Below are 27,946 nucleotides of genomic sequence, written 5' to 3'. Positions count from 1 at the left end.
GGGAAGGGAAGGGAAGGGAAGGGAAGGGAAGGGAAGGGAAGGGAAGGGCACCCACGTGATGAGCTGAGCGTTGTCGTTCCTTTTCCTCTTGAGCAGATCCGCCAGACGCCACTTGGAGAAGGTGTCCAGGGTGAACCCTGCGTTCCTGCTCAGGGGACACTTGTCCCCATCTGTCCACACCTCCAGGCCAACCAGAGCCACGTGGGTGTTGATGGCTTTATAAACCTGCAGCAGAGAATTAATTAAAAATTAATAAAAATTAAACAAATCCTTGTCCTGGTACTCGGTCATTTTTCCACTCCAGTATCCACTCCGGACCTAACAAAGCTTTTCCAAGCTCTGAATTCCAAAAAAGTCTCACCAAATAAACCAGGAAATCCCATTCCCCACCACATTTCAAACTTTAAAATGGGGTTAAAATAAATTTGACTCGCCAAAGAAATCAAGAATCAATTTATTCTTTTTGAAACAACCACTCACTTGACAAGTGATTAAAAAGTATCTTAAAGTATTGGTAGAAATAATTGAAGTAGGAGTATAAATAATTAAAGTAGGAATGGAAATAATTCTTATTAAAAATCTCATATCTGAAGGCAAAGAACAGGAGAATAAATTACCATGAAGTGTAGCTTTCATTCATTCCTACATGTAATAATGGGAATTGATGATGTTTACTGTAGAAGAATTTATAAACCACTTGGATTTCAATGGTTTCCAATAGAAAAATATTTTAAATCATTTGGATTTCAATGTCTTTCAACAGAAAGAAATTACAAAACACTTGGATTTCATTGCCACCTGTTTGCTCTCACCGTGTTGATGTAGTTGACTATTCCAAATATTCTTTGTCTTATATTTTTAACATCTTCATCGTATTTCTTGTACTGAAAAGGCAAAGACAGCATGTCAGGAAAAGGAGAGGGGAAAGGGGATTTATCAGGAAATAAACATCCCACAGAAGATTGGTTTGTAAACCATGCCATGTATAAAAATTCATGTTTTATATAAAAAATTACGTTTGATGTAGGGTTTTATCAGATGTTGGGTTTCAGTATCAGCCCCTTCCAAAATGTGAATTTCTGTGTAGGGTGCAGAGGAGTTGGGCTCAATGATCCTTGTGGGTCCCTTCCATCTAAGGATTATCCCTTCCAGCTCAGGATATTCCATTTCAAATTAGGATATTCCATTAAAAATCAGGATATTCCATTAAAAATCAGGATATTCCATTTCAAATCAGGATATTCCCTTCAAATCAGGATATTCCCTTCCAGCTCAGGATATTCCCTTTTATTCAGAGTATTCCCTTCCAAATCAGGATATTCCCTTTTATTCAGAATATTCCCTTCCAGCTCAGGATATTCCCTTCAATTCAGGATATTCCTTTCCAGCTCAGGATATTCCTTTCCAGCTCAGGATATTCCTTTCCAGCTCAGGATATTCCCTTCCAAATCATCAGGATATTCCACAGGACAAGCACTGCAAGGTCTTTTCTGAATTCTTGTCATCTCCAGGCGGGAATTTCGAATTAAATCCTCTTTAGAAATCCCATTTCCCAGCCAGGCTCAGAGTAACCTCGTAGCTCTTGGGAATACAGGTTGGGATACCTGGGAAAGCTCCTGTGGGGCTGATCAAACATGAAATAATAATTCCAAAACTCACCAAAGCATTGTCTGCAACGACGTAGAGCTCCAGGTACTTCCTTGCTTTCAGGTAGGCTTTCATCTAAAGTAATCATTTATTTAAAATTACTTTCAAGAGCTTTTTCTATCTCAACCTCTGCAGTTTCAAAGCTGTTTATTAATTACTGAGGAGATTTCTTTGGCCAGGTCATTCAGAAGGGACTGGGTTGGGTTTAAAGGATAAGAAGTAGGCTGGATATTTAAATTTTTATTCAGCTATGGAAGGTAAAATAGATATTAAAGGTGCACTGGGCACCTGTTAATAAAGGCAGAAGGGTTTAACTCAGCTGGTGACTCTGAAATCTCAAATCTGGAATATTTTGTTTAGGTTTTTAAGATCTGACCCCACTTCCCTGTATTTAAACAGCTCCTTTGTGAAGGTGCCACCAGACCAAGAGGGATTTGTGCTATTTAGAGTTTTCCAATGGCCACAAATTCCTTTTTGTGATGGGAAAGCCATGTCCTTACCTCTGGATTATTGCTGGACTTGAAGATGTCATTGATGGGGTCACTGGAGTCCTGTTCCCAGGAGTTGTTGACCAGCCCACAGGTTTTGATGGGCTCTTGTTTAAGGGCCTCATATTTATAAACCACGTGTTCAGCCCTGTCCGAGGCTCCCAGGGGCTCAATGAGGAACTTCTGGCCACGGGTCTCAAAATAGCCACTAAAAAATGGGTTGGAATGTGAGGTTTAGGATCAAGGGAGCATTTATCCCGTGCATATAGACCCTTGGAATATTCCAGCAGCCTGAGGCAGTGGGCAATGCTTTAGAAGCAGAAATTAATTAATTAGTGAGTCAACTGGATGATTTGGGTGCTCTCAGTCAAAAAGAAGCTGGATTAGGAGTTAATTTGATTTAAATTTTGGGGGGTTTTGCTGACAGAAGTGGTTGAAAAGTGGATTTCGTTCCAGTGGGAAATTCAGAGATGTTTTCATCCTGATTTGAGGTGAAAAGCTGAAATATATTGTAAGGAAGTAAGAGTAACTATTTTCCTCTCTTCTCCCTCTGTTTTTCTTTGGGAAACAAGTTTCCAAAGCCTGGATAAAAGATCACATAACTTCTTTCCTATTGGAACATTTATCCCAGAAGCTGCACATTCTGCTCCGGGGACCCAACCCCTCTCACCTGAGCCCTGTGCAGGTGCTGATGCTTGCCACAGACTCAGCATCACCCTCCACGTGGCCTCCATAGTAACAGTGATCCTGGTGGGAAAAAAAACCCAGTGTCAGCTTGGGGTGTCCATGGACTGCACTGGATCCAGGGATTCCAGAAAAATTACCTACAAATTACACTGAAGTGCACTACTTGAGGAAATCTCCCGTTAGGAGTTGCTTAAAAGGAATTTTAGAAGTTCATGACCATTTCCATGTTGGCTGTGGACCCATTATTTTTATCTTTCAACACACAAATTGAGACAAAAACCAACAATTCTGGGCTCTGGTCAAAGCACAGCAGAGAAAAACAAGAATATTCCCACTCCCTGCTCCAAATTAAGCATACCTGCTGGGCTCTGCTCAATTAAGTCCACACCAAATGGTCTCCTTGAGCCCAAATTTCAAGGAAAGGCTCCTTAATTACCCAAGAATTAAATGTTTCAGTGAGATTAAATACAAGTATTATATTAAACATGGGTAGGGGAAATGGTTTTGCAACTTAATTGGCTTAAGGATTTAAGGTTTCTGTTTCTGTGTTCAAAGAGACTTCAAAGTCACTGAGGGCTTGTGGAAAATTTTACTCACAGCATTTTCCTGAATGGAATTCTTATGAATCTGTATCTAAACCTTCATTCCCTGTGCTTTTTGTTTTCTTGTGGATTTTGGTTTGATTTTATCATTTATTTGTCTTCCACCACGAAATGCCAGCTTTGTTACAGGGAAAAAGACATCCACGAAGGGAAAGTTATTGGGGAAAAGAGGAGGATTTATCTCCATCCTTTGGGGATGCAAGAGGGAAAACTCCTGATCACAATCCAATATCCCCAGGGTAGGAATTCCCTGTTCAGCACAGGTAGGGCTGCTGGAGTTTGTCTTTATCCAGGTTTTTCACTGGATTCATTCAGGGAGTGGAAATAATAATTGGAGCAATCAGGGGAAAAAAAAACCAAAAATAATCAACCCAGAGTTATTTATGCACATTTATTTAATTCAGAACCCTCCTAATTGCTCCTAACAAAGAAAATTTGGCTTTGAATTTCAGATTGTGCTGTTAAAACACATCTCATGAGTTTGGAGGAGAACTTCAGGTGGGAGCTTTGGGGAAGATCCATGCACAGTGAATTAAAAAACCCTTTCTGCAGCAAGTCCCGTTTGTCTGCAGGTGCAGAACGGACTTGTCAGGGCTCAGAGGAGGCAGCTGGGCTCACAGAGCGTGGCTGGAAACGTGATCCGGGAGGAAATGGGGCTTTATCGGGCTCGGGATCTCCCTGGAGGGAGGGCGGAAATCAAGTCACGGGGCTGGGCAGGTGGAGCGAAGTGTACACGGCAGAGTCGGGAGCTTGAAAGCTTTGGGATGGCCCTGGCTCCTGACAAAAGGCTGGAATTCGACCCAGAAACTGTTCAGCAGCCACGGAGGTGGTGCCTTCCTGGAAGCCAAACCCTGGAGCTGATTCCCAACAAGCACAAGTGACCAACCCCAACTTCCCTGTCCCTTCACCCTAAATGGCTTCAAAGCTGGGTTTCAAACCTTTCCTTTCTGTCTCATATCTCCCATTATTTCACAGATCCATGAATCTCATGTGGACCTCAAGACTGGAAGCAAAAGGGAAAAACCCTTCCTGCATTACCTTGATGCGAGGAGTTGTCGTTATTTGTCGGCCGTCAGCAGAATAAAGAGTTTCAGAATAATCCCCAGCCAGGAGATCCCTGCAAGGAGCCAAGCAGTCATGATTCCAAGGAAATTGTTGCCATGTAGAAATGAGCTGATGATACAGCACACCGAGTATGTGGGGAATTCAAACAATTACTCAGGTTATTCTTAGTATCGGAGAAACTCGGGAAGCAAAAGCTGCAGGGAGGGGAATTTTGCTTGTTCATAATCCTTACTCAAACAAAAAGACTTCCCTAAAAGAAGAAAGCAGTTAAAGTCTGCTGATTGCATTGGGATGAACTCATCTCCTGGCAGATCTGGATACAAATGTATAATTACATACTGATTTTTTTTTTTTTTTTTGACTCTTTTTACATCTTCCTAAAAGCAGCACATCGGCAGTGACTCCCATTTGGGCAACTCTCTTCCACTGCCACAATCTCATTTCTCTTCAAAGAACAAAATTTAGTACAACACCATTTCCCTCCCCCCACTTCAAATATTTGGATTAGATTAAAACAGGGGCGAGCAGTTAATTACAGTCTGTATTTAACATGAATTGATTATGGCACTACTGTATTTGCACAGCCTCTGGAAAAGCACCCATTAACCCAGACTTGTTGGAGTGTGTGTTCATGTTCTGCTGGAGCCAGACTTTCAATTTCCAGGAAGATTTGGCCAATGCCAGGTTATATTTGGTTACTCCAGGTTCAAGAGAAGTAGTGCTAAAGTAAATATCTGTATGAGTTTATCGATCTATCTATCTATCTATCTATCTATCTATCTACTTATTTATCATTTAGCTATCTCTATATCTGTCTAGAATGTAGGGATATATAAATAGCCACAGAATTATTAAGGTTGGAAAACACCTCCAAGATCATTGAGTCTGTCCTAGGCTCATGGAATGGTTTGAGTGGGAAGGGACCTGAAAGCTCTTCCCCTTCCATGGGCATCCAATGTCCCAGGCTGCTCCAGCCTGGCCTTGGACATTTCCAGGGATCCAGGGGCAGCCCCAGCTCCTCTGGGAATTCCATCCCAGACCCTCCCCACCCTCACAGGGAGGAATTTCTTCCTAATATCTAGTTTAAACCCTCTCTCACTCAGTTTTAAACCATCCCCCTTGTCCTGTCACTCCAGGCTACAATTCTGTAATCCACAGACTCTTCATGTTCACAGAAAACTTGTGAAATACTAGAAAAATATTAAATATGCAATGGATTTAACAATTTAGGAAGGAAATAGGGAAGCAGAGGTAGCAGGAGGGGAAGTCCCTCCATCATGGCAATGTCTCATCCCAAGCACTTATTCCACATTCCCAAAACAGTGACAGGATTCTTTCTCTCCCCTCTTCTTTCCTTGCCATTGAAATGTTGCATTTACCAAACCACTTCTGTTTCACAGGGCTCTAATTCCTGGGTTTTGGCATCCTGGACACCCTGCAGTGGCTCCCAGTGAGGAATAAGGGCAGAGCTGAACTGAACCTACCGATTTTTTCGGAGCTGCAGCACCACTTCCTCTCCGTTGGCTTTGATCCCATACTTCACTATGTCATCATATTTGCTCTGCAAACAGATTTAAGTGTCAGAAAATGCTCTGCTGCAGCTCCTGGCCTCACCAGTGGTGTTATTGGAATGCCAGCCGTGCTCTTTTCCTCCTCTTCTTACCAAAAACAAGGATTCTGCCAGGAGCAGGGTAAGTAGCAGGTCACTCTGTTTGAGGGGTTTTAATTAGAGAAACAAATTTGACTTTGTAAATTCATTTCTGCCTCCATAAGCACAAATCCTGCGTGCTTGGGAAAGGGCTGAGGGGGTGTTTGGGTTCAGACACTTCCATAACACCCTCTGGAATTGCACAGACCATGGCTGCTTTTAATTATTGGTTTGATTTATCCAAGTTAAAGTGTCCACAGGTTATAAAAACTCTGAGTAGCATCAAACCCCACATCTTTCAGAGACACAAGTTCAGAGATGGCCTTAGGGATTCTCTTCACACTGAGCACACCTCAGCTCCTCCTCACTAACCACCTCTCTCTCCACATTCTTTCTTTTGGAAGAGCAAGTGTTCGTCCAAATTCTCTTACCCTTGAAACCCAAGGGTGTTTTAGCTCCAGAAATCCTTCCCCATCTCCCAGAATCACCCAAGAAATGTCTCCTTTCCTACCTCTGAGCTTGTTCCTACACTTCTCCTGTGCACCGCGTGCAGTTTCTGTGGGTAAACGATTTCATATTGCTCAGCTCCAGGGAACTTCCCTCTGCTGCTTCCTGGGGATTGATGAAAACACAATTTTAATTTATCAGACACCCAATCTCATGGCTGGCCAGGTGACTCTTTTGGGTTCTTGCAGCACCTCAGGCTCCCCTGCTTTGCCTCCATTGCCTGACCCAACACCAGTGGTTTTCACATCCTGGATTTTGGACGAGTTGCCCTCCCTAGCTACTTCCAGGTGTTGAAACATTTCCTGCAATTCCCTTTGTGTTTCTTCCCCCAGCTCTGAGCAGTTCAAGTCCCAACAGGCCAGCCCAGCCATGCCAGTGCAGCCTTTCCCTCTGCATTTTCCAGTGACATGAATGGATGGATTTGGGTTTGTGGAATGAGCGATCTCCAAACCTTAGCATGTGACAGACAGGCCCAGACTGCCCCTGCATCAGCAAATAAACTTACACAATGCAAGGTTTGCAGCAAGGTTCCTGCTTTGGAAGGCTTTGGTACGTAAATAATTGTGGCAGAACTCTAAGAGAGGGTGGTAATAAATAATTACAACTTTTACCTCTTGAATTGGGTTGAAGGAGGGACAGCAGAAGGTTGGGGGAGACATTTGGGCCAGGTAAAATAATGGGAGATAGGGAGGAAATCAGGAAAATCTTGAAGGTGCAAGGAATGCAGGAGCTTCCTTAAAACCCTTTTGAGTGGTCTCATAGGGTCTGGAGGGGCTGTAAAGAGCTGGGTAAGGAATTGCAAGGCTGATAAAAAGAATTTCTTTTTGTTTTCTGCTCTGAAGCTCAGCAAATGCAGAGCAAAGTTAATTTGGGACCTGCCTGCAGGGGTGGGTACACCCTGGAGCTCATCCTGGCAGGTTTTGGGAAAACAGGGTTGGGCAAGGGATGTGTTGGTTTGCACCAAGGCAACAGCAGCTTTTAGATACCCCTGAACTCTTTAATCTCCTGCAAAAGGGAATTTCATCTGAATTGGTGAATTCTTGAGGGCCTGTATTTCAAAAATAAACCAGCAACAATAAAAGACCCCTAAGCTGCCCAGAAAGGCAATGAAATCCCACAAAAAACAAAGGAACAGAGCACCTCCTATGGTAATTCCTGCCCCAGGGCCAGGTTTTTCTGGGAGAGCGGCCTCCAATTACTGTAATTTTCTCTCTGGAACAGGAGAGCACATCCTCGTGCAAATTGTGGCAGTAAAACAAACGGATCCATTCTTTTATCACTGATTTATTTGATTCAAGCCTTTCCAAAAGTAATTGCAGAGCAAACCTGGTTGTATCTTGATAAAGCTGTTGATTTAATGGTGCAGAGGGATCCTGTGTCAGCTGAGCTGTTGCACTGAGCACGTGCTGGGAGCAGCTACCAAGTGTAACTTTACTCCTGCCACTCACAACCGTGGTTTACTGGTTTTTTTTAGCAATTAATTAGGTTTATTTTCCAAAAAATCTGCTGCTTTTCAGATATCTCTTCACAGGCCTCAAGTGTGTCCTTGCAGAAATCCCAGGAATATTTCAGGCCTCTTGGAACAGAGATCCCTAATTTTATCTCTCCACACCCTTTGTGCAACTCCAGCCCAGAGAGTTCAAGTTAAGGCAATGTTTAAAGGGAGGCTCAGGACTAAACTCATCCCTTCCCCACAGTCTGATCCAGACAGAATTTCGAGGAAAACTGGTTGGTTTTGTTTGGAATGAATCCTTTCTTCGAGGGAGTTTCTTAATCAGTGCATTGTCTTTGCTACCTTCAGGCTTTGTCTCCAGCTTGAAGGAGGAAAGAAATTCCTTGGGCCTCGTACAACAACTTGCAATAAGGAACAAATAATTGTGTGCTTTTCCAAGGGCCTCAAACAGCAAAAGAATCATTAGGGAGGATTTTATTGACAATGAAATTGTGGTTTTGTCAAGGTAAAAAAATAACACCCCTTAGTGGTGTGCACATTTTCAGATATTCTGTGCAAAAAAACAAATTATAGATTTGTGCCTGAATGCTAACTGTATGTTTGATTTTGGATATAAATCCTTTACATGTTTGTGCAGGCCAAGCCCTGAAAAATTCCATTCCTTGTTGACAGGAATTAAAAGAAATTGTGGGGGAAAAAAAAACAAAAAAGTGGGTCTGCTCAGGTGGAGTCACGTGAATATAACTTGAAGTATTATTCAGACAAATAAAGGGTGATCAGTACTTTAAATCAGGTAATGTTGTAATTGAATTCATACAGAAATCTGTTATTTTATGGCCAAAATGCTGATAAATTGGTGTGATTGGGTGAATTGGCCTCTCACTTGTAGGGTAAGTATTGCTTTAGAGGCTCACAAAACCAACCAGTTGTGGGTCTTTAGGCAATTTATGGCCACTTTTCAAACAAATAAATGCTGCTCTAACTAAAGAATTACAGAGAATTGCTTTGAACAGAAAACCCCAAATATCCCTGACTCCATTTCTTTAACTGGCTGTTCCTCCCTATTATCTACCAGTTAATAATTAAAACTTCATAGAGCATTATCCATAGCAAAAATGGTAAAGGACTAAACCAAAAAGTGCAGTACCTTGTTGGAGGAGATGCAGCAGAAGAGCAGAGATGAGGAGGATTTTCATGCTCTGGGGTGATCAAGGCTCCCTGGGGTGGGAATGTGGCGATCCCAGCGTGGCCCTGCCCGGGAGCTGCTCTGGGCTGGGACTGAGAGCAGGACGGGTTCAGCTTTATTCCTGCTCCTGCAGGAGGAAGTGTTTGCTCAAGGTGTTGCACAACACCCAAGTCACAGAGTGTTACAGCAAGGGGAGTTCCTGCTGCTGGGTTTGTGCCCCAAGCATCGGGACAGGGATCAATCGCTGCTTTGGATTGGCTTCCCTAAAAATGGGGAAAAGAAAATGATTAACACCAATAAACCAATAAATCAATAAATCTGGAGATTGGAGCTGTCATTGAATTATAGAATGGTTGGGCTGGTCCTAATTCCATCTATTCATGGCCTGGCTGATAAAAGCCAAAATAAAACCAGTGGAATGTCAAGGAATGGGAGAGTCCCCAGGACGTTTGGGGTAAAACAGGTCAGCAGGGCTGGGGGCGAAGCTGTGCTTTAATTCTGGGTATTTACCCCTGAATCTGCTCAGTGACTCACTGACAGAATAAACACCGAGCAGAGCCTTTGCTGCCCTGTCATCTCTGTTAGTAATGTTTGCTTCAGGCCCGGGTGATTCAATGGAGGAGGCAGAGCAGTGAAAGATCCAGGTGAGCTCTGTCCAATAATATTCCAAAAATCTCTGCCAGAAAAGGACCCCATTGACTCAGTCAGCTGTAACAAAGGAGTGATAAAATTGCTCAGGCTACAGGTGTCAATACAGAACTGCTTTAGAGCAGGTGAACTTTTCATGGGTTAAAATAGGGGTTACAGAGTACAGAGAACTGGGGTGGATCATCTGGATATAAATTTATATTCATATATGGCAGTGTCAGCAAGAAACATGACAAAGTAATTTATATATTCATCATTTATGTTAATTTATAAATGAGTAAATATATCTGCATACATCTACAGGGGAATTATATCCACAGGAGAATTTTACTGCCATTACTCTTCTCATATAAGCATTAGTAAATAACTATTTCTCTGTTGAAAAGTTTTGATTTTTTGAGCATTTTTCAGTCAAACTTTCCCCTTAGATTTTTGCCCAATCTCCAGACGTTCTGAGACAGACTGGGAGCTGCAAACAGATGGGTTTGGGCTTTTGTTAAGTGTAGGATGGTGTTAATTGATAACAACTTTTGGCAGCTGCTTGTTTGCAACACTTCAGTCAAATATTTCAACTCATGTTGCCATCGCAGGTTAGGAAAGCGGCCTCCAGGGAAAGAATTCATGCAGGATTTGGACATCTCCCTGCTCAGGTGCTCATCTGAGTTGCTCCAAATCAGACAGGAGCTGTGTCATGAAATTTAGTTTGGTGCCTTTTAAATTCTGTGCAGATGAAAGATGGACAATTCAGTGTTTTAAATGTTCTATGACTAAAAATAAGCTGGGCATTCTTGGACTGCATCCTTGCCTTGCAAAAAAAATAAATAATTAAGAGAAATAACTGTGAACAACTGGTTTTAAAAACAAGTGGCTGCTGGCCAAGCGTTGATCTCAGCTCATTCTCTCAGCATGACGCACGTGAAAATGATGTGTGACCCCCCATCTTCAGAGTTAATGCTCTTAATAAGCTGTGCTTTCCAGCAGGATGGAAGGGAGAGTTCCATCCCAACACAGGGCTGGCAGGAAGAAGGGAATGTGAGGTGATGAAGATCTTGGGGAGACTTGAAAGGAAATGGGATGTAATTTCCTGTAGTGACTGGAGAAGCTTTTGATGTTTCGGCCCTCGCTTCAGCGATTCTGGAATAATCTGATCCTGGCTTCTTCCCCTGGAGGTGCTCACAGAGGTCTCCCTGAGGTCTCATCTGGCTTGGGGTTTTTTTAGTCCACTAAACAATTGGGCAAAGTCCAAGTGAGCAGTTTTCATGTTCCTACGGGGTAAAATTGGAGGGCAAGTTTGTCTCAACATCTAGTAACTGAATATTGGTGGGTTTGACCCAAGTGCTCCCTGAGCAATTAAAAGAAAGAAGCAAAGGGTGAACTGCATCCCCACGCTGAGGATCTGCACAAGTCCTGCCTGGATTGGAAGTAAAAGGAGAGTTGTATGGGCAGCACTTGGCAGAGCTCAGGACAAATCCAGGCGTGAATCACTCCTCTGCTTCTGCCTTGTCCCGAAGTTCGTGCTGAACAAGATTTGGAAAGGCACTGAAGCACCAAACAGGGATTTTCAGGAGTAACCAAAGTCTCCTCCAGCTGACCCACGTTCAGCCACCCCTGAGACAGAGCTTAGCAGCTGAGGGCCAGGATTGTGCCTGGTTCTGCTCCTGGTTCTGCTGCCCCCATCCACCCCAGCACTGCTCAGCAGCTCTGCCCCAACACCACATCCTGTTCCTCTGGGAGCACAGGCAGGGATGTGGGACTGCACAGGCAGCCACAGCTCTATTGCATCACTGCTCAGTCACCTGCCTTCCTCCTGCCTCCATTCCCTTCTCCCAGCTCCAGCCCAAGCCCTCCTGCAGGTTCTTTTTCTCCAGAGTACAAATAAAAGCACATGGCTTCACCTCTGTGTTCCAGCCCTTTGCTCCCCTTGGCTTCCTCTGTCTATTCCCAGCTGCATTCCAGTGTCCCCACAACCTGCCTCTCCCTGGAGCCCCATCCTTCCTCTCCACCTCCAGAGAGATCCAAAACCCATTGGAGTCAACAGAACACTCTCTGTGGCCTTCCAGGACCTTGGATCCGCTCTTGGATAAGCTCCGTTCCTCTTTAAAACCTCTTCTTTACATAAAGCTTTCCCTTGTTCTTGCCTCTGTTGTCTCACACATTCCCAAAGTGAATAATCCTCCTTTTCCTCAACGACCAGCCCTCAGTGTTTTGCTTTCTGGGGTTCTGTTGAAGGAAATGATCCAATGGTTGTTTTTGACCTGAGTGTTTGGAAAAGTTCTTTCCCTTCCAGCTGTTCATTACCTGCTCCTCAGCTTAAATGCAACACTGGCTCTGTTTGTACTACCAGGCTTTAATATAAAGTAAATATAATCTTTTCTCACTGAAATGATGATTCAAACTACCTTAGTAAGCACCAGCTGAGTTATTTTTGCTGTGTATTTAATCAGGTCACAGTCTGTCATCTGAGCCTGACTAATGAAACCTCACAAATATTTTACATCTCGGCAGCACTTTTTGCCATGAGAAGATCACAGACATATTTGGTGTTACAAGTGTGTGGCTTCCTTCCTTCCTTCCCTTTTCTTTGAAATGAAAGGCCAAAAATCAGTTACTTCATCTTCCCCCTTCGTTAGCTGCGTTTTGTTTAATTATCCTGCCCCAGGGTGATGGAGGCTGTGCAGCTCCAAGCACTGCAGGCTGCAGGGAGTTAACTGAAGGCACGGGACCTTGCCATGGATTTCTCAAGAGTCATGAACTTCTTGTAAGTTCTTAACTCGAATAAAGTGATTTTTTTGAAGGTTGAATTCTCCTCAGAACACACCTGCAGCTCATTTCTGGCCGTGGCCCCTGTTGTGTAATTGTGTGCACATGTCCGAGCTGTTTAATGTTCTCCACAGCACAAGTGACAAAGCAGATCATAGTGAATTAAGGAGCCTTTTTTTTTTGCAGGTGCTGCTTCTGGTATTGTTTATCCTGGTCCTACGTGAGGGCTGGCTCCCTTTTCCCAAGGGACAGGGAATTAATTCTGCCTGCTCCTACGTGGGGTTGAGCACAATTCTCTGCTGGCTAGAATCCACCAGGGCTCTGCTGGCCACGTTCTCAGAGTTCAGAGGGGTGTGGGCAGACCCAGAACCATGGGATGGTCTGGACTGGAAGGGACTTTAAACATCATCCTGCTCCAAACCCACTGCCATGGCAGGGACACCTCCCACTGTGCCAGGCTGCTCCAGCCTGGCCTTGGACACTTCAGGGATCCAGGGGCAGCCCCAGCTCCTCTGGGAATTCCATCCCAGCCCCTCCCCACCCTCACAGGGAGGAATTTCTTCCAAATACCCCATCTAAACCTACTTTCTATCAGCCTGAAGTAATTTCCCCTTCTCCTGCCCTCCAGGGCCCTGTCAATAGTCTCTCCTTGTCCTGTAGGCCCCTACAGTTAATCATGGAAGGCCACCCCAAGGCTTCTCCTCTGCAGGTGAACAATCCCAGCTGTCCCAGCCTGCCCTCCCAGCAGAGCCACTCCATCCCTCTGATCACCCTGGTGCCTCCTCTGGACCCTCTCCAACACCTCCAGGTCCTTCCTGTGCTGGACCCAGGGCTGCAGCACCTCCGCAGGTGAGGCCTCACCTGAGTGGATCCAACCCTTGGCCTTCATGAGGCGAATCTGGCCAGGCTGGACGGGGCTTGGAGCACCCTGGGACGGTGGAATGGCAGGGGGTGGCACTGGATGGGCTTTAATGTCACTCCAACCCAGATTATTCCACGATTGTGCCCATCCTCTCCCTCTCTCACCCCCATATTGCCCATGGAAGTCTTTGCCGCTGCTTTCTCCCCACGTGTGGCTCTGCCTGAGTCAGGCCCTGAGCTGCTCTCCGGCCCCTCACAGGAACTCAGGAGAGCAGCCCAGGGCACGCGGTGTTTTGTGTCCTGGCAAACAAGAAAGGGGAAGCAGAACCCTCTCACCTGGGTAATCTCAGTCTCCAGCCCCACGGACTCCGCTCTTCCCACACACCGAGAGCAAACAGAGATCACTTCATTGAGTCATCCCGGCCCGTGCTCGAGGCCAGAACAGAACAAAGGAGTGTCTGTCCAGCCTGGGCTCCCTCTGCAGCACGAGGCTTTTCCTGCCATTGCAATCAGCGACCAAAATCCCCCTGTGGACAGGGAGCCACCAGCTCTCTGCTTGGGACCAGCAGAGAAGGTGCTTGAGGAAAAGAACCCTTCAGGTCCAGGTGTCCATGGTGGGGTGGGACAGCACCTGAGTCACCCCGGGGATTCCTTGACACGGTCCTGTGAGATCTTGGGAACACCTTGCCCAGGGAAGCTGAGGCTGCCCCTGGATCCCTGGAAGTGTCCAAGGCCAGGCTGGACAGGGCTTGGAGCACCCTGGGATGGTGGAAGCTGTCACTGCCCGCACAGGGTGGAAAAAGATGATCTTAAGGTCCCTTCCAGCCCAAACATTGCAGGATTTTAAGATCAGAGGGCACTGAGCAGGTGCAAATGCAGTTAGGCCTCCCTCCCACCTCCCTCTTATTAATAAAAACCAGACCCCAGACTAACAGTACCCACCTTTAATGTAAAGCTTTATACACTTAAAAGAAACACTTAAACCACTTGGACAATGGGGTGAATTTGAATATTTTGGCCTGTTGGAGTATTCCCATCTTAGGGATGAGGGAACTGTATGTTCAGATGGGGTGGGGTTCTCTGCAGTGCCCACCCAGCCTGGAGGAAGCTCCTGAACCAGAGCTTTGGGCTGTGTGGGACTGAGCTCAGGATGAGCTTCACCCCTTGAGAGGGGACACGGACTCAGGGAGGTGTCTCCCAGCTGGGTTTGCTGGTTTGCCTTTTTACTGAGCTGCTGGTTTGATGTTTCTATAAGAGCAACTCTAATGAAAGCAAAATATATATTGAAAAAAAAAAAACATGAGAAATGTAAAACTGAAAAAGCAAAGAGAAAAAACTCAAATGGATTATTTGTTTGTTTGTTTGTTTGTTTGATTGAATCTCCTGGTCCCTGTTGTTTTTGAAGCCTGGTTGATGGCTGTGAAGGTTGGGAGCTGGCAGACCTGAGTCCTGATCTGAACATTCCTTTTCCCAAAGAGGCTGCAAGCTGTCCAAAGACAGGCGGTGAGTTAAGGCAGGTATTTAATCCTGGTTTACTGGAACAGGACTTTGGAGAGGTCGGGACTAAGGCCTCAAAGCCTCACAGGAAGTTTGTAGTGGCATAAGGAATTGTTCTCAGGCCCTAAGTCTTCTCTTCAATGAGGCAGCCTAAGGCCTCCACTGATGATTTTGTGTTGTTTCCGAGCACCTGAGAGAAAACTGGTTATAAAGGAAAAAGAAAAATGAGAGGGAAAAAAGATAAGAAAGAAAGAAAGTAAAGAAAGAGAAGAAAGAAAGAGAAGAAAGAAGAAAGAGAAGAAAGAGAGAGAAGGGAAGGGAAGGGAAGGGAAGGGAAGGGAAGGGAAGGGAAGGGAAGGGAAGGGAAGGGAAGGGAAGGGAAGGGAAGGGAAGGGAAGGGAAGGGAAGGGAAGGGAAGGGAAGGGAAGGGAAGGGAAGGGAAGGGAAGGGAAGGGAAGGGAAGGGAAGGGAAGGGAAGGGAAGGGAAGGGAAGGGAAGGGAAGGGAAGGGAAGGGAAGGGAAGGGAAGGGAAGGGAAGGGAAGGGAAGGGAAGGGAAGGGAAGGGAAGGGAAGGGGAAAGGGGGAGAAGAGGGAGAGGAGACGAGAGGAGACGAGAGGAGACGAGAGGAGACGAGAGGAGACGAGAAGAGAAGTCCTTGAGTGGAGTAGGTGAGAAATGAAGGTAAATGAGTAGAGATTTGGCCATGGAGGGATCAGTTCTACAGGGACAGCTCCTGGAATCCAAACACCCACAGAAAGTGATGCCTCACCTTGTGATCAGAACTGGTTTCTGTGGCTCACGTTCCTGGGCCACGTCCCCGTGCCCTGGGAGCAGGACAGGCCCCGGGCACCAGAGGAGGAACAAAGGCCAAGCTCAGCCCTGTTTGCTCACTCCACGCACTGTTGTCTTCCATCAGATAAGCCCCTGGCCAGAGGATGGAATATTTCCAGATCCAAATCAGCCAGAAAAGAAGTGAGACTGCGAGACAAACAGCAGAGCTCTCGAGTTTCATCTGTCTGAGGAATGTTCCTGTCATATGATGGGGACCAGGCTGCCATTCCCAGGCACTGGGAGCCTTCTGGTTCCATCCTGCTCCAGGCTGTGCCTCTTGCTGCAGGTGGGTTTTCCTGCAGCAGGATTTTACCCATGAAACAGCACAAGCAAGGGAAACAGCAAAGGGAAATTGAGGTTGGATGTTAGGAAAAAGTTTTTTACTGAAAGAGTGATAAAGTTCTGGAATTGTCTGCTTGGGGAGGTGGTGGAGCCACCATCCCTGGATGTGTTTAACAAAGCCTGGATGTGGCACTGGGTGCCAGGGTTTAGTTGAGGTGCTGGGGCTGGGTTGGACTCGATGATCTTGAAGGTCTCTTCCAACCCACTAATTCTCTGATTCTGATTCTGTGATTCTGTGAAACTGGCAAAGGGGCATGAAGGAACCAGGTGCTGGGAGGAAAAGTCACCCCTGCCCTGCTGTGGCTGGGCTGTGGCTCTGGAACTGCCATGACAGAGATGTGGGAGGTCTACAGGTGACAGGAGCCAGCCCTGGGGGGACACTCTGGGGGCAAGAGACTGGCAGGTGACAAAATCCTGTGGTGGCTCTCCACAGCCACATGTCCAGAGAGGAGCAGGAGGTTATTCCACTGGCCTGCCCTGTCAGAGAATCAAAAACTTTGCAGCTTTTGCCTTTATTTTACTTTCTAAGCTGGAAGAAAGCCAGGACTTAATGGATGTCATTCAGCCAAAATATATTTACCAGCTTTTCTTGCTTTCCCTGTGACTTTTGGCCAGCTGGAGTATTTTAATTGGAGGCAAAGCAAAGACTGCTTTAAAGTGCTGTGGGTACAGAAGCAGTTTTTAACCAGCCTGTCCAAAGAGTGCCTGTGCTGAGAGCCAGCCCAAGTGTGCACAGGGACACTCCAAAGAAAATCTCCTCCCCACTTATTACCTGCAGAAGACAAAATTCTGAAAATTAAATGGAGAAAACAAACTTCTAAAAGCATTTAATTGATTTGGCCAGTTTTACAGAATACCAAATTTATGACCTGGTTGCTTTTGAGCTGCAAATCCATTTTTTTTCCTGTTATTTTTGCTGTTTCATTGGAGAAAACAATGAACACTGTTTTTACAGGGTAGAGTTAATGAAGGATTTCAAAGAGAAGGCAGGAATTTCACTCCAGCTTCACACATCTCACCAGCACTGCAGGAGATATTCCATGTGCTCCATGGCAGGAATTCCAAGGTCAGTGGCTCGTGCTGTCATTGTCTGTCCTTGTTTTATCCCAGCTCGTGGCCGTGGCTTTGTAAAGCCACCACTCTCCCTCAGCTCATTTGTTTGAGGTTCTGACAGCAGCAGGAAAGATTCCCAAATCCCTGCTCTGGATGAAGGTGCTGTCAGCAATCACTGGGCTTGGCAAACAGTGGCGGAGATCTTGGGGTGTTTGCTAATCCTGGTCTAACACACCCATAAAAGCATTAATAAAAAGCAGAGAGAAAACCTCAGGAATTCCTTTCCCGCTGCTTCCAGTCCAAAGCAGGGGTGGCTTTGAATTTGCACCGCTCTGAAGGAGGAACGGCAGAGGCTCTCCTGGATTTGGAACTTTGAATCAAATCAAAAAGGTTGGAAAAGACCTCCAAGATCACCAAATCTCAGCTTCAACCAAATCCCACCATTCCTACAAATTTGCTTGAGTTTTGGACACTTTTTGGATGCTTTTTGGACACTTGTTCCCTTGGTGCCACCACCATCCCTAAACTGAGCTTTTTAAGGGTTTCCTGCTGCCAAGGATGAATTTCTCACATCCAAAAAGCTCATTTTTCACATCCAGCCTATGAACTGGTCCTGTTGGCATTGCCAGCTCAGGGGAAGGGTTATGGAGAACATTCCAGAAGAAGGGTGCAGCCAGGAAACAGTGTCAGGATGAGAGGAAATGGCCTCAAGTTGCCCCAGGAGAGGCTTAGATTGGATATTAGGGAAAATTTCTTCATGGAAAGGGTTGGAAAGCCCTGGAATGGGTGGTAGAGTCCCCATCCCTGGAAAAATTACAAAAATGTGTGGATGTGGCACTGGGGGATGTGGTGCTGGACTTGATCTTAATGGTCTTTCCCAGCCTCAACAATTCCATGATTCAGTGGGCTTTGACTTGTACAGGAAGACAGAATGAAATATCTAAAGAAACCAAAAAAATATCCAAAGAAACCAAAGAAATATCAAAACCAACCAAAGAAACTTTAAAACAAACCCCCAAAAAAAACCCTGAAATTCTGCTGTGAACTTGAACCTGTGGCTCCTCAACCTAAGTTGGAATCCAGAGCCAACTTTTGGAGCCTTCCTGGTGTGTCTGTGTTGATAAGAGAGGAGGAGAATGGCCCAGAGAGGATTAAACCCCTGAGCAAATACCCCAGGCAATCTCTGCCTTTGTGCCTGCGGCCATTCTGGGTTAAACATTTCCAAGCTCCTTTCTTAAAATAGATCAGGAAGAGATTTCTGAGCTTGGATCTGATTCCCACCAAAATTAATGTGGTTTTTTTCCCTCTTGTTTTCAATCATAAAAATGTAAGAAGGACACAGTAACCTTGGAAGCTTTTAACGTTACAAATCTGAAGCCAGATTTTTTATTTTTTAAAATTTCATAAAACTTCAGGCAAATATTTTTTTAGAAAAATATTTTGGTTTTCTTCTGAGCATCTTGGCTTTGGGCAGTCTTGGGCTAAAGGTGCCAGAATGCTCCAAGAAAAGCTGATTTTGCTCTATTTCCACATTTCCTGGTGCCATGAAGTGGTAAAACAGAGTTAATGAGAAAGAAATATTCAGGAATAAGATGTTTGGAGATGCACTTGCCCAAGCACTTACTAAATGAACCCTGTAACTTTTAAGGACTCTTGTCAGCTATGGAACAGGGGAAAAAGTGAATAAAAATTTTATATTGTTTATTCATGTTACAGGCACCCAATTTCATTAAAGATTCCAGGGTGAGTCAATAAGGACGTGAATAAAAGTGAAAAAATATCAGAGGAAATTCTGTTTTGTTGAATTGCAATAGGTTCTTACTCTTTAATACATAAATAACTCATAGGACTTTATTCCTCAGTATAAGCTTTGATTTATTTTGCACTTTATTTTATATTTATATTGCATTTAACTTTTTATATATATGTTTATTGCATTTTAAAAGCAAAAAAAAACCACTTTAAAAATTTCCTGAGTATGAAATTCTACTGCATGTGATGAAACAGCGTCAGCAAAAGTTCCTCTGTGTGTTTAACCCTTGTGGCTGTCATCATTCAGGAGAATTTGCAATCAAGGGTCGGGATTTGTTATGGCAATTCCTCAGATCCGGGGATGTGGCACTGGGACCCTTCAAGGGAATTGCTGTGGCTGAGCCCAGAGGGGAGCCAGGCACCAAGAACTGGACTTTGGTCATGTTGGGAAAGGGGCTGATCTGGGACAGCCCCTGAGGAGGGGCCAGCATGGAACCGAAGTGGGAAAAGCCAAGGGATGGTGGAAAAGATGGATCTTCTGGGTATTTTTTATCCATATTTGGGAAAACCGATGTGATTTTTCATCCCCAACTCCCACTGCTTTCTGCGACAGCCAGAGGTGTAATTCCCAACCACGGAGCTCTCTAAATTCTCTGGTGTCGCACTGGGGCATGAAATAACTCACGCATTCACTTTAGATGTAAAAGGAAAAAAGGAAGTTTTATTTCTGACCTCGTAATATATAGAATTCTAAAAGTGGCAGTGGATTGGAGGTGAAATTGCCACCTCTCCAACCACACTGGTCAAACCAACAGTCCATCAATTCTCTCTTCTTACAAAGGAGAACGCAAAACAATCATTATTTACATGAACAGCGTGTGAGAATTCTAGCAGAAGTATGTAAACATCAGAAGGTATAGAAAACTTTCAAAGGAATTTTAAAACTTTTAAAAGAACAGGGTGACACTCTGGTTTCTGCTCCTTGGAGGTGTTTTTGTCACTGCTGGAGGAGCAGTTTGGTGGTGCGGAGTCACCAAGGCTGCAAATGACCTCCAGGATCATCCCACCCAAGCTTTGCCCAAATCCCTGTTCCAAAGTTCCACGACTCCAAGTTGTTCCAAAGCTCCACATCTGCTCATTTTGATGGCTCCAGCACCACCCTGGGCCAGGCTAAACTTCTCCTCAGTGAAGAGATTTTTCCTAATGCCCAGCCTGAACTCCCCTGGCACAACTGGAGGCTGCTTCTTGTTGGATTAAACACTTTTCTGACCTAGACATGGGGCAACTGAGAGGCGTTTTAAAAGCTTTTATTCCATTTTCAGTCTCATGAGAAGGGTGAGACAATACAGATGTTACAATTCACACCATCACAATCAGAAGCCAAATATTTCCTAATTACAATACACTGTAAGCGTGAGTATCCCACACTTCTCCTTGTCCCATCATCTCCTAGAAGAGCCTGACCCCCCTCAGCACAAAATCTGGTTGCAGAGAGCAGCCTGGATCAATCCAGAGCTCTCAGGACACTCCTGCTCCCAGGGAGTGGTGGATGAACCTGAATTAAGAGTTGATTTCTCTGTCATTATTCCCTGACCAGCAGGGACACAGAGGGGAAAGAGCCCAGGGTTAAACATTTCCCTTTAACCTCACATAATGAGCTTTTTGTTGGTGTTACTGTCATGTTCTGAGTAATCTCCTGCCCTGGCACCCCACCTGTATCCTGAGGAAAGGAAAAGCCTGTCCTTGGAAGAGCAGGAGCTCCAGTGAACAATGCCAAGCGCTGTCTGTGCTCAGCATCTCCGTAAGAATGGAAAATTCAAACAAAAGCTTTTGTGTGAAGGGTGTGAGAAAGCTCTGTGCCCGTGGTGACGTCTGGAGAGTGAATCCATGGCAGTTTATCCCATAAACAAAGCAGGAACGTCCCTGCAGGGACATTGGCTGCTCCTGGTCCTTTTTTACACCCATTAGGGCAGAAATGTCATGGAATCCTGGAATGGTTTGGGCTGGAAGGGACCTCAAAGCCCATCCAGTGCCACCCCTGCCACGGGCAGGGACACCTCCCACTGGCCCAGGCTGCTCCAAGCTCCAGCCTGGCCTGAACATCACCTCAGATTGGGGCAGGTTGAGCACCATTGATTATTTTCCCCCATTTTTGACCTTGTGCAGCTGGATCTGGTGTGGGAAATCCAGGACTCTTACACAAGTGACCAATAAGATCAAGCAGAAGCCGTTTATTGTTTACATTGCACACACTTTTACAGATTCTACAAACTACTAGGATTACACTGCTTGATTGGTGCCTTTGCCTTGCTCCCTCATTTTCTGCCTCCATTTCTCAGCATCTGTGACTGGTTTCAGTCCAGGTCTTTCACAGTCCCCTGTTATCCAGTTCTTGCAATCCTGGTATTTGATTTCTCAGCTTCTTCGTTCTTATTTTAGCACAGTTTATGTCTTAGCAACCTTGATGAATTCCAGCGTCCTGAGCAAATTCTGATAGGAGCAGTGACAGGCGGCACGGCTGGTGCACACCGAGTTGTTCAGACACATTGCTGCAGCCCGGCATTCCAGGGAATGCTGCAGCCCTCAGTGACCTGCAAGGCCATCCCTGCCCACGGGCAAGCCCTGCACCAGCAGGCACCAGTTACACCAGTGCCTGTCCTGGGCCCTGGACAGGCAGTGGAGCTCACCTGACCTGGACTTACCCTAGAAACCTCATCCTACTGCCAGCTTGCCCTGATAAACCCCCTTGGAATGGCAGCCAGCCTGTGATGGGAGGGAAATGGGCAGGCAGGTCACTCAGAGAACTGCCAAGATAACGACTTCTCCAAACAGCTCTGTTTGTCCTGCAGTTTATCCAGTAAATTGCCCTGTCTGAATGGATTTGATGGGATATGGATCACAGCTTGCAGCGTGTCCCCAGCCACCACGTGTGCCCCTGTTTGAACCACAGCAAACCTGAGCCTCAGCAGGTGATATTTGAAATATCTGAAATTTACTCAGCACAGCTCAGAAAATCAGTGCTGAGAGCAAATTGCCATGACAGCGGCACTGGCCAAAAATTTGGGCCATGAGTTCTCTGCCACCTCGTTGTTATTTGCACTGGTTAGAGTTTCTTTGGATTTATAATTCCCTGGAAAAGTTTTGTCAAGAAATAGTGAGGTCATAGAGGTCAGTATCTGTCATTCTTTTTGTTAAAATCTTAAACTGTAAACCCCACTTCTGTGCCCTTTTTAAACTGAACCTCTGGATTTTATCCTTCCAAAACTTTAAGGAATGGGTGGAGTTATTGTAGGGCACAAAGCATTCAAGAACTTTTTGTTCCAGTCTGGTGTCCTGTGCTCCTGCCTCGTCCTCACAACCACTGCCCATGGGCACACCCACCCAGATGGCAACAGCAGGTCCCTAAAAATCCACTTTTTGGGGGCTGGGATGCATTTCCTGAATGTTTCCTTCCCAGTCCTTGCTCCCATACGTGGCAGGGGCACACAAAGGCACCTTCCCTCCCTTTCTCACTCACATTCTGCTCTTTTCTCACATAAACTGAGCTTTTTTCATCACTCTCTGAGGGGAAATATCTGAATTACAACCATTTTTTCCCTGTCTGTGCACTGGTGCCACCCTGGCACAAAGCTGAGGTGGCAGGGAGCCTTGGGGACACACAGGGGGACACACACCTGTGCTTGGAGGTGCCCAGGGATGAGAACAGGTGCACACAGAGAAGGGATTCATCATTTTCAACCTGAAAGCTCTCATCTCTAGGGCAAAAATAGAATAAATAGCAATTTACTTCTGATCAGGAATGTGTGTTCAATCCTTTCTGTGAGCATCTCTGAATTTCTCCCTCACCCATCCATGTTTTTCATCCAAGAACAACCAGCTGAGCACCAAACTCCATGTTTTACCCAGGAGACACCACATGTGAGACTTTGGTAGCAGGCTGCAGCCTGTAAAGACATTTAAAGCAGTTTTGGAGACATTGACATTTTCCCTGTGACACCAGAGCACTCAGGCTGAGCTACCTCAATTAGCAGTTTAGTAAATGATTAATTGCATGAGGCTGGCCAAGCCATTTTAAAAGCTGCATAAATGTGAATAAATCTGTTTTACAAGGTGGGAAACAGAAGAGCCAAGCAATGCCAGAGCTAAGGGGATGGGCTGTGGAGGGGATAACGTTGGGATTGGTGCTGAATTCCAGGGGCAGGTCCCAGGGGGGATTTGGGAGTGAGGATCAGCAGGGATCACTCGCCGAGTTCCCTGGGAATGCAGAGCCTAAAAGCCAAGGAGGACAAGCCAAGTTTTACTGAGTGGAGCAGGAATTAGGAGAATTAGGAGTGATTCAGAGGCCACATCATCCTTCTCGTGCCCCGAAGTGACAGTGGCATTTCAGGCTTCTCAGCACATCATGCTGTTAAAAATTTAGAAATTGATGTAATGTGAGGATTTCAGTGTGGCTGAAGCGCTTCAGAGAAGTTTTGCAAAACTGAAATTTACTCTTGCAAATATTTTGAACAGCACTCCAGACTGTGAAAGCTTCCCTTTCACACAGGGCTTTGTTCACCATGGAGCAGGACAAGGTGAAACAGAGGAAAAGCCCAGGGGGAGAAGCTGAAGTGATGGCAGAGAGTGAACAAAGCCAGGTCCCCGCTCTCCACAGCTACAAACATTTTTATAAAGTCCTTAAGATAAGGATTGATTGCAGCCCGGGCTGTGAGGCTGAGCTGTGCCAGGTTTCACGTTGCTGACTAATTCCCCTCGCTGGTTCCAAGCCACTGACTCCAGATTTGCGTCATCAAAGGCGCTGAGTCCGAATAAGTGCGGAGGAATCGCGGCTGAAACGTTCCCGGGAGGACTTTGTGTAAGGAGGAGGTTTTGCTGCTCCCAGCTGTACTGATCTGCTCCCATCCCCACACCACAGGCTCAGACCCACCTGCAGCCCCTGGCCCAGGGCAGGATTATCCCTGGTGAGAGGAGAACAAGGGACACCTGTGTCCCGTGGCATCTCCGTGTTCCTCTTGAACGGAGACGAGGAATTGGGCTTGAATAGCTCCTTTAATACCCCTTGAAGTCAGCACTTATTATGGCAAGAAGAATCTTGTTTACTTTACCCTCCCTGCATCTTGGGCAATTGTCTCTGGTTTCCTCATTTTGGGTGTCTGACAGCGCTGCCCGTTTTCCTGGGGGGGCAGGAAAGAAGTACAGGACATTTCATTCTCCTTTTTGTCACCCTGCTGTCCTTCAATGAGAAATTCTGCTGTTGACAGCTCAGCTCTGCTGTTGTTGATGCAGGAGATCCCATTGCTGTTGTTTGCCAGCATACCTGCTCACTTTTATCCGTCATTTTCAACAGATGCCAGGGTTCTAACCCTTGATTCATATTTTTCCTTTCAGAAAAGCAGATTTCATGCACATCTCACTCTTAAATAATGCAGATTTTCTGACAGCAAACTCTAGGAGTGTTGGTTATTGCAAGGATGACAGAAAAAAATTGTAATTTTACCAGTACCAATTACCAAGTAATTGTACTCCACAGTATCCGTAATTCTCAGTGGATGCCAGGTTTTTAACCCTTGATTCATATAATTTTGTGGCACTTTCAGAAAAGCAGATTTTATGCACATCTCACTCTTAAATATTGCAGATTTTCTGACAGCAAACTCTAGGAGTCTTGGTTATTGCAAGGATGAAAGAACAAAAGTAATCGTACTCCACTGTATCCATAATTCTCAACTCATGCCAGGTTTTTAACCCTTGATTCATATTTTTCGTGGCACTTTCAGAAAAGCAGATTTCCTGCACATCTCACATGTAAACATTGCAAATTTTCTGACAGCAAACCCTAAAATTGTCACCTGTTTCAAGGATAAGAGAACAAAATTGTGCTCCATTAGATGCATAATTCTCAATAGATGCCAGGGTTTTAACCCTTGATTCATATTTTTCCTTTCAGAAAAGCAGATTTCATGCACATCTCACTCTTAAATATTGCAGATTTTCTGACAGCAAACTCTAGGAGTGTTGGTTATTGCAAGGATGAAAGAACAAAAGTAACTGTGCTCCACTGTATCCATAACTCTCAGTGGATGCCAAGTTTTTAACTCTTGATTAATATTTTTCCTAGTGCTTCCAGAAAAGCAGATTTCCTGCACATCTCACCCTTAAATATTGCAAATTTTCTGACACCAAACCCATTGCAAGGCTGAGAGAACAAAACAGGAACACTGAGAAATGACTGCTAAAAATAGAACAGTCGGGAGAGAGGAAGGATGTGGGAGGAAAGGAGATGAAAGAGAGATTATTTCAAAGCTTTTCATGAGGCTTTGAGAACGAGCTGTAAAAACCCTGCACAACAGAAGGTGAGGGCACCTCCTCGGGATGAGTCAATCCAAGAGAGGTTTGTGACCTCAGGGTTGGAGAGAGGTGAATCAGTTCCCTTAGAAAAAGCCAAGGAGCCACCGAGTGATGCCTTAGGATTTCAGCTTTTATATTTTCTCTCAGATCCTGTCACTGCCCACCAGCCCATCCCAAACCATCACCATCAACTCCCTCAGCCTTCCAGCGCCCTGGAGAAATGAGCCCTTTGGCTGGCCATTTTCTCCTGGCAATAAAATGGTTTTGTCATTTTTGGGCAGACACAACAATTCCTCTCCAGGCTGGCAACCAAGGACACCTCACTGCCTCAGGGCCCAGAGATGGAAACAAAAGTGAGGTGGGGGCAGCAAACTTGGGGTCAATGACTTCATCACCTGAAGCTGGAATTGGAAAATTAACCCCCAATATGCCAATGGAACAAACTTATAAAAGTGTGAAACCCGTGACCCATCATCCATTTTTGGGTGTAGCCCCTGGGGGGCTTTGCCCTAAATGTCCCTGAAGGCCCTTCAATAAATAGAAATGCTTTTTATTCCCTTAATTTTGTCTGGCCTCTGGTTTTAGGTAGCCCCAAAAGGCAGCACCAAGCTCCTGTGCCCTGGCTGTGACAGCGCTCAGAGCTGAGCAGGGACAGCTGATGGCACAGAAGTCACTTCCCAGGTGCTCCTGGTTTCTTGTTACCCAGGGGGATTTAAAGCCCCCTGGAAAGGTCTCTGCTCCCTGGGATATTTCAGGCACAGAGGGAGGGATTCATTGGCTGAGGGCAAACTTTGGATCGTATCATAACACCGTAACACTTAAGCAGAGAAAGCTGAATTTCCAAACTTCAATGGTTTTGTGGAGAGTGGGTTTACCTTAAAGCATAAAATCTTGGATTCCTGGAATGGTTTGGGTTGGAAGGCGTTGGAACCCTGGCTGCTGAGAATTTCAGACTTTCTGTGCTGACAGACACTGACCCCCAGGAGAGCTCTGCATTTGACCTGAGGCCGTGGAGAAGCTTCCAGAATGGAGTGACAGAACTGGGATTGTGGGGGTGGAGTTGGGATAGAAGTGTGTGACATCACAGGGTGGGAAACTCAGAGTTTAAGGGTTTAGATTATAGTAATATATATAAAGCAAGATGGAGGTTTTGGGGTGGAGGCTGATCCTTCTTCTACACCTTCTTCTACACCTTCTTCTACACCTTCTTCTACACCTTCTTCTACACCTTCTTCTACACCTTCTTCTTCTTCTTCTTCTTCTTCTTCTTCTTCTTCTTCTTCTTCTTCTTCTTCTTCTTCTTCTTCTTCTTCTCTTCTTCTTCTTCTTCTTCTTCTTCTTCTTCTTCTTCTTCTTCTTCTTCTTCACCTCCTTCTCCATGGGTTTGGGTGGTTTTGTGTAATTGGATAAAAAAGTCACATTGCGGGCATGGGTGGTTGGTTATTGGGTTAAAAGTAAAAATATTTTAGGTGTCATTTCTTAATTGGACATTTTATCCTTAAAATGCTTTGTAGAGAGAAATAGGGATCCATTTTTAGTTTGTTGGAGTGAAGTGCTGTAGAACTCAGGGTCTGTGAGACTGTAACATAGATTAGAACTGATAAACATCTGAGTCCAACAAGAAAAACCGTCCCGATTGAATCCTGACCTTGGCAGAGAAAAGAAGCAAAAGAATCCTCAGGAAGGGACCTTAAACCTCATCCCATTCCCCCCCTCCCACAGGCAGAGACACCTCCCACTGTCCCAGGGTGAGCCTCAGACACTTGCAGGGATCCAGAGGCAGCTCCTGTGGGAAAGCTGTGCCAGGCCATAAACCAGAGATAAAGGCGAGCGCAGGGCAGAGCTCGGGATCCAGCCCTCCCTCTGTCCCGGAGTGTCCTGTGAGCGAGACGTCACTGGCATTTCAGTTCTAACAGCATTTTTATTACCTGCTGATTAGGGCTAGACAGGAACTGCTGGTTCCTGATGATCCCATGTTCCACAAACCCTCCCTGGAACAGCTGTTGGACTACGTTTGGGAAATGTGTGAAAATCACATTAAATTTAAATAATTTCTTATTCATATTTGGTTCAGCTGCCTCAAGGAACAGGGAATACTGGAGCAGAGAAAATCCCCTTTGAGCAATTAGTGTGTGGTTACAGTACAAACCCCTTAAAGGTCTTTTCAACCTAAATAATTCAATTTTTCCATGTTAGTGCTCAGCTGTTTCAGTAGGTTGGGACAGGTGATTTCCTTGGGGACTGAGGATTGGAGCTTGTACTTTCAGAGGTGGCTTGAAAATGCCTTTTTTTTGTCTGTTAATACCTGTGGAAGGGGATCTGAAGGGGTGCAGGCTGCCCTCACTGTAAGCTCTGGTTTTGATATTGCATGGATTAATTAATGAGGGTATGGATTAATTAATGAGAGGTGGTGTCTTCCAGCAGGTCTGCAAGAACAGGAAAAAGAACAAAGTGAAACCTCCTCTCTCCATTGGCCATTCAATGTCAGAAGGGTGACTCAGGGTGTGTACAGGGGCAGGGCACAGCTGGGTCCCCTCGGTGTCCCCATGCCAGGTATCTGTCCCATCATT

General features: G+C 45.4%; 1 protein-coding gene and 1 long non-coding RNA gene across 6 annotated transcripts in view; one reads left to right on the top strand and one right to left on the bottom strand.

The window, feature by feature from the left end:
- Positions 1 to 13,735, bottom strand: part of ADAM28 (ADAM metallopeptidase domain 28) — a 27,096-nt gene extending 13,361 nt beyond the window's left edge. The window contains exons 1-10 of one of the 3 annotated variants that reach the window (XM_053966673.1): positions 13,718 to 13,735; positions 9,245 to 9,546; positions 6,649 to 6,749; positions 5,974 to 6,050; positions 4,463 to 4,541; positions 2,806 to 2,882; positions 2,148 to 2,343; positions 1,660 to 1,722; positions 813 to 884; positions 56 to 225 (exon numbers count right to left, since the gene is read on the bottom strand). In XM_053966673.1, coding sequence (XP_053822648.1) covers positions 56 to 225; positions 813 to 884; positions 1,660 to 1,722; positions 2,148 to 2,343; positions 2,806 to 2,882; positions 4,463 to 4,541; positions 5,974 to 6,050; positions 6,649 to 6,749; positions 9,245 to 9,293 — 884 coding nt within the window. In that variant the 5' untranslated portion in view covers positions 9,294 to 9,546; positions 13,718 to 13,735. Of the gene's footprint in view, positions 1 to 55; positions 226 to 812; positions 885 to 1,659; positions 1,723 to 2,147; positions 2,344 to 2,805; positions 2,883 to 4,462; positions 4,542 to 5,973; positions 6,051 to 6,648; positions 6,750 to 9,244; positions 9,547 to 13,276; positions 13,333 to 13,552; positions 13,624 to 13,717 lie in introns of those variants that run through there. The other 2 variants (XM_053966672.1, XM_053966671.1) reach the window with 2 other exon arrangements.
- On the top strand, positions 13,386 to 27,946 carry LOC128801045 (uncharacterized). 3 transcript variants are annotated; one of them, XR_008435122.1, is made up of 5 exons: positions 13,386 to 13,540; positions 14,958 to 15,055; positions 15,967 to 16,167; positions 17,179 to 17,289; positions 27,801 to 27,946. It is a non-coding gene; the product is annotated as an uncharacterized LOC128801045 (long non-coding RNA). The 3 variants fall into 3 exon arrangements; XR_008435121.1 differs by lacking the exon at positions 27,801 to 27,946 and having other exon boundaries at positions 13,388 to 13,540; positions 17,179 to 18,980; XR_008435123.1 differs by lacking the exons at positions 13,386 to 13,540; positions 27,801 to 27,946 and adding an exon at positions 14,036 to 14,126 and having other exon boundaries at positions 17,179 to 18,980.

This window comes from Vidua chalybeata, chromosome 28 (genome assembly GCF_026979565.1).
Source record: "Vidua chalybeata isolate OUT-0048 chromosome 28, bVidCha1 merged haplotype, whole genome shotgun sequence".
Classification (NCBI taxonomy): domain Eukaryota; kingdom Metazoa; phylum Chordata; class Aves; order Passeriformes; family Viduidae; genus Vidua; species Vidua chalybeata.
Note: the sequence above shows the minus strand (reverse complement) of the source record. Positions and strands in the feature narration are given on the sequence as shown.